We start from the raw sequence: 9,379 nt of genomic DNA on the forward strand, positions 1-9,379 counted from the left end.
TTAATGTCCCGCTCTGACTTGCTAATTGAGATAATTAAAACCATTTTTAAAAATTCCTTATTAGCACGACATACGTTGATTTGGAAACATCTGCACGTGTAAGAAATTACCAGAGCACAAGAGAATAACTTGTGCCACAACAACAGCTGATGTGTGCATTTATGTGTGTGTTTATATGTGTGTGTGTGTGTGTGTGTGTGTGCTGGGTGTGACGACCTTATTCTTGGCATTGAACAATTATGTTGCAAATGAAGCACAAACATGCAGCAGCAGGAGCAGCAGATTCTCCAAAAAAAACTGTGTAAACATTTAAAAACTTGCAGAATTAGCCTCGATCGTTCTTCTTGCAGCACAAATAATTATTTGCACGCACACTTTTCTGACCGGCCGCTGGTTCCACGGTGGATCCAGTGCTGTCGTAACAGCGGCGGATAATGAACGGTTCCTCCGCCACCTGTCTGCGCCGAGGCTTCCTGTCGTTGATGATATGTATGCGGCCCCAGCGGGCTGGAGATGACAATGTAGGTGCGGAGGAAGTCGAATGCAGGTGTTTTGTGTGTGTGTGTGTGTGTGTGTGTGTGTGTGTGTGGTGTCCCAGGTGGGTGCTGACAGACCGGCAGGTAAACAGGGCAGGTTGGTCTCTGATCTCACCTGTCGGAGCAGACATAGCAGCGCCTGCAGGGCTTCTGCGGCGGAAACGTGTTCTTTACGCGCCAACGGGAAGGCCGGACGACCTTCTCTTCTCTTCTCTTCTCTTCTCTTCTCTTCTCTTCTCTTCTCTTCTCTTCTCTTCTCTTCTCTTCTCTTCTCTTCTCGTACTGAGGAGAAGAAGTGAAGTGTGGGGTTTTGTGGGGTTTTGCACGAAAAAGGAGGAAGATCCGCCTCAGGGTTGCAGGTTGCAGCAGCAGCAGCACAGGTGGGCTGGGGCGTGGCTGGTGTTGGCGAGGGGTGGGGGTTGGAGGGTGGGGTGGGGGGGGGGGGCTTCTTGTGTGTGTGTGTGTGTGTGTATGTGTGTGTGTGTGTGTGTGAGAAAGGAAGATTTCGTGTGATAAGGTGGTGCTTTGTGGAGAAAGGAATGTTACACGTCCAGATTATAAAAGACCACTCCTGTAAAGTAGGAGGAACCCGCTTTAACCTGCAAGTCAAACACACATACATGCACACGTATACACACATGCACACACACATGCACACATGCACACACACATGCACACACACATGCACACACATGCACACACACACATGCACAGAAGAAATTTAAAGTAACCTCACTGGAAGTGATTATATTTGTTTGAATTCCCATGCACAGTAACAGTAATAGCCTTTTGGTGCTAATATGCTAACATCTGCTCCCCCTCCTTGTGTTTTCTCTGGCAGCTGATCCCTGGGTTTGCCCCCCCCCCCCTCTCCCCCCTCCCTCCCATTTCCCCTGGTTGATTGAACTCACCTGCATCCCATCTACTCCTCAGCAGCCTTCTCTCCACGCTCGTCTCTGTTGGACTCGGTTTGTTCCGTCTTGTTCAGTGCTCATAACGTCACGGTGCCTTTGACATGTGTTTTATACTTTTTTTTTAAAAAGTAGTTTCCTTGTCCAAACTCTGCATTTGGTCCAGCTCCCTCCAGACTACAAACACCTGCCGTCAGCTGCCCAGGGATTCCAACGTCCTCGAGCCTGCGTCTGTATCTGGGTCTAGTTTTTTGTGGAGGAAGAAGTTATTCTAAGGATAAAGTGACGCAGATTGATCAGGTAAAACATTATAATCGGAGAATGGGACATGGGACATCTGTGGATCATCCCTCAGATCCTTGATCAGTTTGGGATCTAGTGGATTTGGAGGCCAGGTCGACACTTTGTGCATGTGTTTTGTGTGTGTATGTGTGTTAGGCTGCATCCTACTGAGTGTCATTGCTATGAGATGTGGGTGAGGGGGGGCTGGTCTGGTCTAGGTGGGGGCTACATGTCTAAGTAACATCCACATGAATGAAAACCAGGTCCAAACGTCTCGCAGCAGAAAAACTGACTCGTCTCAAGACGCTCGACGTTGTTCACGTCTCCTCACGTCGGTGGTCATAATGTTGTGGCGGATCAGTGCATCCAAGCAAAAAGTAACGACACGACAGCCCGATATATTTAACAATATATATTTCCATTGTCAATGTACATTCCATTTCAACATAAGCTTTCTTCACAAACAGAAAAAGTTGGCATCTAAATAAATACTATATAAAATAGAACTTCAAAATAAATATATCTATAAAGGGAACCTTTTATATGAGAGTTTTTTCTTTTTGTATTTCTAGACAAAAAAAAAAAAGAAAAAAAAAAGAAAAAGCACAGATCTCGTTTCATCATAATCCCAACAATGACGTTGTGTAAAAGGAGTAATGGAGTAGCATTAACCCAACTCTCTGACACTGTGTTTGGGCTGGAAATAAAAATAAAATAATAATAATAAAAATAAAAATAAAAATGAGACACAACAACAGGGTACGGGCGTGTAAATGTCACAGCATCGTAGCGAAAAAGAAAAAGGAAATAAAAATATTTGAGTTTGTGTCTGTGATAAATCCACACCTGGACCAGGCTGGAGAGCAAAGTGAAGAACATTTCGCTAGATAAGAAAAATAAAAACGATGAGAGGTCCACACTGGTGAAAAAAAAAAGAGGGATGGCACTGAGCACAAAGACGGCGGGAGGAAAGTCTTTCCTCTCCTGTCTCTGTGGTTTGACAAGTTTATGCGCAGCAGCTGTGTTTGTCAATCAAGGAAGGAAGGAAGGAAGGAAGGAAAGGAAGGAAGGAAAAATCAAAGACACTGAGCAGTAACAGCAGGAACCGGGCTGATGGGGGCAGGTCGTGTTCCCCGTGTGGATTCGGCGTGAACACAAAGACGGCCTCACTTTTCTAAATCAAGTGCTAGTAGTAATCCAAAAGATTTTTTCATTTATTTTTTTTTTTTTTTGTAAATTCCCCCCCCCCCCCTTTTTTTTTTTTTTCCTCTTTCCGGCCTCCGAACCTCAAAAAAAACATCTTACCCTCAAAATATATAACTAATATATTCTCTATATATTTTTGTACTGAGTTGTAGTTTATAATGTACCATGCAATCTCTCGAGGACATTTAAAAGTCTCTTCTAAAGAACACAAATGTCGTGAAACTATTTACAGCAAATAACATTTCACCAGCGCAGCTCTATTACTAAATATATTGTCAAAACATTTGTGATTTTTTTTCGCCGCCCGCACAATCACCCAGTCGCACAATCAACTTTAGTTTTGGCACCTTTTTTCCCTCTGAAGACTCTGAATTGCTAGTTTTTTGTTTTTTTTTTGAAAATATTGCCTCATACATTCAAGACTTGAAGGACCATATGTGTGTGTGTGTGTGTTTTCTTTTCCTGCGTGATATTTAGCTTTGTGCAACAGAGACAAATGAGCAAAAAAGTTAGGCACCCAAGTGGACGTCACGGGTCCAAAAAGTGAAAGAGAGAGGTGTGTGTTTGTTATGGAGCAAGTGGAGCACAACAGCGCGACTATGTGCCAAGCAGAAAACGTCCATCTGTATTAAAGGGCAGCGCACCTTCGACAACAAACCCGCTGCCGTCAGCTCCATTTGGCACGACGGAGGAGGATGAGGTGGGGGGGGCGAGGTGGGGGGGTGCATAACAACTGTGATCGCTCTAGAGAAGCGAAAACATGCTACTGTGTAATAGCTTCCTTTGGCAGAGTCCTAAGAAACGACATGCAAGCCACACAAAAATAGACTTTAAGGGTAACACACTTACGCAGCTACGCAACGGTCTGAATGGGATGAAGTGTGTGTGTCTGTGTGTGTCTGTGTGTGTGTGTGTGTGGAGGTGGGGAGGGGGTGCAGACTAAAATGTAGTGCTTGCCAACGTAACTTGAGATAGCTGAGGTGGTGGTTAATACTGTGCTTTAGTACATCCTGTAAGGGGGTTTTCTTCCTATAAAAATAAAGTAAAATAATAAAAAATAAAAAGAAATAAAAGGTTGTGCAAGTGGCAGGTTTGATTCGGACAAAAAAAAAAGGCTGCACTCAAACACAACAGCACTTTGCATCTTCACTCTCTCTCTATCCCTCGCATTTTCTTTCTTTCACCACTTAGCTTACTTGTTTTTAAATTATTCACTATTGCCTTTTCGCCCCTAAATGTTTCTTTGCCTTTTATTTTTTATTTATTTATTTATTTTTTTTTTGTGCAAAGAGGAAGTAGACCAGGCTCTCAGGCAGTTTGGAAAATCAACATGCAAGTCGGCCGAGTTCTAGAGAGGATTTACCGTAACGTTCCCTGAGAAGGTTGGGTGTACTTGTTTTTTCTGCTTTTTGTTTAGTTTTTTTGTTTTTTTACACATTTCTCTACTACAAATCGACTTCTTCTAGCACGGTGGGTTTACCATTAGACTAGAGCATGCAGATCATGACATGCATTGAGTCCGACGTGATTGGTGAACGGCGTTCAAAACGCTTTTTTAGAATGTCTAGGCTTAGAAAACACGCCGTGAAAGTGATTATCTCCCACTTGCAGCACGACAACCGCTTACGATACAGAGTGAGAATTACGGGAAATTTAAGTCTAAAAATGTTTTTTTTTTTTTTTTTTTTTTACTGCCCCCCTTCACCCCCCTTTGGTGGAGATTAGCAATATCGAGCTAGCACCTTTGAGGTGTCAGTGGGGAAAATGACTCTAGAGTAAATGGCGGCTTTTACTCTTAAAGCACAGACGCTAGCTTTCAGGTTGGACGCTGGGCTGTGCTTTAGGGGGGGGGCGGACGTTTGTCTCCACTATCGGTAATATCTGTGTCATCTGAGAGTTTCCACCAGTTAGTTACAAAATTAGCAGAGAAATGTAGAGCAGCAGAGAGGTACAATGACTTTGTGCCTTCAGCCATCAAAAAAAACAAAAAAAAACATCCCACACAATCTAGTTTCTTATCGTGTCACTCTTACAAACAAGAAAGAAAGAAAGAAAAACATGTCAGAGGGCCTGTTAGCTACTTCCACTAGCCGCCTCTCTCTCGGACGAGGCCCGACTCCATCATCCACCCTGTCAAACATCGGTCGATCAGCCGTTTAAGTACCTTTGTTTTACATAAGTCGTCTTCCAGCAGATTAATGGGGTAGTTTAATGGGTTGGTGTTGGATTGTCCTAACCAGAGAGCGCGAGCAAGTACTGTGTGGTCTTGTCCATTTTTTTTATTTTTTTTTTTTTTGTCATTTCTTTTTTTTTTTTTTTTTTTTAAAGTAAAGGCCACCGCCGCAAAGTTTGGGGCCGGTATCACGACCCCTGCTGCAGCTTCTCTAGAGTCCCGGCTTTCGCGTCCAGGTTTTTGCACGCGGGGACGCCCGCGGCCGCCTGCGCGCTCTTGCAGCGGCAGCCGGGCCTGCTCACATTGTCATAACACTTCTGCCCCAGCTTGGCCAGTCCCATCGCCGGCAGGTAGCAGACGAGGCACGGCAGGACGAGGGACAGGGCGGCCATGAAGGACCAGCGGGCGCAGCAGTTGGCCTGGGAGCAGGAGCAGGGCTTGTCGGCGCAGGAGCCCTCGTCGTCCTCGTCCTCGGTGCAGTGATAGAAGATCCCTTTGACCAGGCACATGCAGGTGGCCGTGTCCACCAGGCTCTGGGCAGAGCACAGGCACTCCTGGTTGCAGACCCAGCAAGAGGGTAGGGTTCGGGGGAGCGTGCACTCCGTGCACCGGCACTTTCCGCAGTGCTCGCAGAGGAGGAGGTGCTTCTTCTCGGCCGGGGACGACGGGATCAGCGCCAGGCCCTGCTGAGCCCCGGCGGAGCCCACGCCGCCTCCTGCGGGCATCTTTGCAGACTTGAGGTCCAGCGATTTAGAGGAGGAGCAAGAGGAAGCAGAGGAGGAGGAGGAGGAGGAGAGGACCTTAGATTCGGAGGGATTGAAGCAGCTCGGGACTCGGGTAGTGATTGTGTTGACCGGGACCTGGTGAGGGTGCAGATGCGGGTGGTGGTCCACGGTCGGGGTGGGCGCGGCGTGATCCAGCAGCCTCTGGTCGGACGAGGTGCTGCTGCTGCTGCTGACGGAGCTGGGTCTTCCGCTGAAGGAAATCCAAGGGTGGGTGGTGGAGTCCTGGTGTTGGTGGGGCTCGCACCTGCCCTGCTGGTGGTGGGGCTGGTGCTGGTGATTGTGGTGGTGGTTGTGGTTCGCCCCGAGGAAGGCCTCCTGGTTCGAGCCCAGCCAGGTGATTCTTCGGTTCGCGGACTTCTGGCTCGGCGGCTGCTGGGAGACGACGGCCGGGCTGTCGATGTAGTCGTTCTCTATGTGCGACGACTTGATCTGGTCGATGGGGTAGATGGTGAGAGGGTGCTGGAGGCGGCCGTAGGACGCTCGGCTGTCCAGCAGGGGCTGGGATATCAGAGAGGAGGACACTCCGGGGATGTGGTGGGGGACCCTGGACTCCATGTGTAGGCTGGCGCCTTGCACGTCTTCACTCTAAAGCAGCATTTAGCAATACTGCAAAAGACAGACACAAAAAAAAAGGGTTATGACTGAGCTGAGCTGAGCTGTTGCTCTTCCACCCGTTTGACTGCGGTTTCCTTTGTGAAGGTCTCCATCATAGCCTAAAAACGGCATTTAGGTCACGAAGTTAATAAAGATTAAAGAAGAAAAGACAAGGGCGTGAGGCGAGTTCAGGTTGTTATGTAATCAACTTTCATAATGCACATGTCTTTATTGGAAAGAATTTGTCAGGTTGCTTAATCAGACCTTTGTCCCATGATTAAAATTGTAAAATTTACCCAGGACATTCTTTTTTTTTTTTTTTCTAACCAGGCCAGATCTTTGCTATTGTCTGCGTGTAAAAAAGGCTCCAAACTGTGGTGATTTTTAGCCTGAATATCAACAAGGTATTCAGTCTGAACCTCCTCCAATTCCAAGTTTGACATTAGAACAATAAGAGTTGGGCTCTCGTCGCCTCCCCTCCGAAGAGCGTGGAGCACCAGAGAGCCGGGACTTGCATGCAAAAGACTCAAAAAATGCAAAACAAGGCAGCGCAAAGAGAGGAGAGGGTGGCCAGAAAAAAAAAAGAGGGCTTCAACAGTGACACAATTAACACAGATAGATACAAAATCACCACGATGTGAAACCTCACTTTAACCTATAATGTTCATCTTTTTTACGTTTTCCCTCTCGGTGCACGGTCCACATGAAGACTCGTTTCAATCAGAGGAAACAGATCTTAGGAGTTTGTGAATGGAACTGATTTTATGAACTGCGTTTTTTTTGTGAATGGGAGCTGCTGGCTGCACTCGGTGCTGCAAGCATGAATCAGTGCGCTCCAGTCATGCTGAGCCTTGAATGAAATCGGCTTTATCCGTTTCATCAGTGAGTACTCGACGTTCGACTTACTTCGCGTGAAGCAAACAAACAAAATAAAGATGATTGACGACGACTAGCGCGGCACAAAATGACATTTCCACGGACCCACGTCCACGATGCTGTGTTACACCGCTTAAAAGCAGCGTTTAGTCAAACAGTTTGTGATTGTTCTGTAACCTGGACTGAAGCATCCGAGGAACAAATTTTGTTGGTTTGACGCTGCGTTTTTTTATTAAAGATCTGATTTATTCGGCGTGTTGTCAGCAGCCTCGCGCCACCGCCGGTCCACTCGTGTTATTTCCCCCCCTCTTTACCCAGATTTGCAAAAAAAAAAAAAAAAACCCGCTTGAGAAACCTGTTGCGACATTGCTGGCACCGACACAGGCGCTTGTGATCGTCAAAATCTAGACCATTATGAGCTCCAAGCCGGAACTAAGCGTCCGTCCGTGCGTGCGTGCGTGAGTTCATGTGCATGTGTGCGTCCCTCCCTTCAATATGTGAATGGACTGAGTCATAAAAACCGGAGGCGGCCGCTCGGCGCACTCAAATAGCATGTTTATATAGGCATTGTGACCACACGTCCAACACCTCTCCCGTGATATCCGCGAAGTAAGAAAATCAGAGGAGCGATTTAAGGCAACCGTGGGTACACCGTGTGCCACCAGACACCAGCCGAGGGGTCGTTTTTATTTTTTTATGTCAGTGGGCGGCAGATTTAGTGCGTAAAGGTGGAAGCAGACGTTAATTGAAGGGTGTGGGGAGAAAAAAAAAACGAGTAAATAAAATATGTGAAATTGTGTTTCGCGGTTCACGGGAGGAGACTATCAGCTAATGGCAAAAACACCTGACACGGACGACGTAGTGTGCCAACCAGGCGGTCGCTGCAGAGAAGGACGCACGCAAAACCAGCGGAAGATAAAGAGCAAACATGTAGCTACAGGCATTCAGAGTGGATTCAGATGGAGGTTCAAGGGTTCCCGTTGACAGCGGCTCAAATACGCACACGACATACGAATTATAAGGTGTATTTAAAGGGAAAAATGTGACGTGATATCGTCTCGCGTTCCTGCGCTTTACCTGTGGCCATAAACACGAGCTTAAATGTATATACATCGTTATAAGCGCAGACGCGGCTCAGAGAGGAAACAGCTTGTTGCTTTGCAGGAGCGTATTTCGTGCCTTGAGATCCGCTGGATCGAGAGCGAACAGTCAAGTGTTGAGCAGCGCAGGGAGCTGCTCCGAGCGGCCACGATAGTCCGCTGGTTAGAGGCGGTTCGCGTATTTTTCTTTCTTCTTTTATGTACGGAATTAATGTTTTAAAAAAAGAAAACGCCAGAGCAAAGGGGGGAGTCACTTACTTACTGTGGTTTCAGGGCACAATTCGCATCTCTTCCTTGCGCACGACGTTGCCTTGCGCGCAGGCTGAATTATAGTCCAATGCAACAAAGTCAGTAGCTCCACAAACAGCCGAGGGGGAAAAAAAAAGGTAAAGTCCACGCGTTCGGAGATAAGGATTGTGAGCAGGGTACAGGCGAAACGCGTCCCCGGCGCTATTCTCTCACCCGCTAGCGCATAAAAAGCGACTGCGGTTGTGGACGCGGAGCTTTGGATATGATGTTGCAACCACCGAGGGGGAGGGAAGTGAGTTTTTATGAATGGGAGGGTAGAGGAAAGGAAGGGGACGGCACTGCGCAGATGCCTCGGCTTTTTTTTTTTTTTTTCCTCTCCCTCTCTCTTTTTCTCTCTCTCGCCTGTTTTTTTTTGTGAATGGGAGGGCAGAGCGACTCGGGAGGGCTGAAATGCGGAGGTTACATTTTTATGAATGGGGAGGACTCCGAATGGCATTGCGCATGCGCGATGCCGAGATTTTTATGAATGGGAAGAAATGGCGAATGAGGCGTGTGTGTGTGTTTGTATGAGACAGAAGAGGTGGGGGCTTTTTTTTTTTTTTTGGTAACAAGGGCAATGTCAGGCCTGATTTACATAAAGCGTCGACTCATCCGCTCCGATGTTAAT

General features: G+C 47.0%; 1 protein-coding gene across 2 annotated transcripts; it reads right to left on the minus strand.

Annotated features, from left to right (window-relative positions):
* Window positions 1-2,126: 2,126 nt before the first annotated feature.
* spry4 (sprouty homolog 4 (Drosophila)) lies at window positions 2,127-9,001 on the minus strand. Of its 2 annotated transcripts, none has more exons than XM_047607364.1 (2): window positions 8,726-9,001; window positions 2,127-6,499 (listed from the first exon to the last, which is right to left on the minus strand). In XM_047607364.1, the coding sequence occupies exon 2, from the start codon at window positions 6,446-6,448 to the stop codon at window positions 5,297-5,299; it is 1,152 nt and encodes a 383-aa protein (XP_047463320.1). In that variant the 5' UTR covers window positions 6,449-6,499; window positions 8,726-9,001; the 3' UTR covers window positions 2,127-5,296. The 2 variants fall into 2 exon arrangements, with proteins under 2 accessions (XP_047463320.1, XP_047463321.1); XM_047607365.1 differs by having other exon boundaries at window positions 8,722-9,001.
* Window positions 9,002-9,379: the final 378 nt, after the last annotated feature.

The sequence above is a fragment of the Mugil cephalus genome, chromosome 15, assembly GCF_022458985.1.
Source record: "Mugil cephalus isolate CIBA_MC_2020 chromosome 15, CIBA_Mcephalus_1.1, whole genome shotgun sequence".
In the NCBI taxonomy this organism is placed as follows: domain Eukaryota; kingdom Metazoa; phylum Chordata; class Actinopteri; order Mugiliformes; family Mugilidae; genus Mugil; species Mugil cephalus.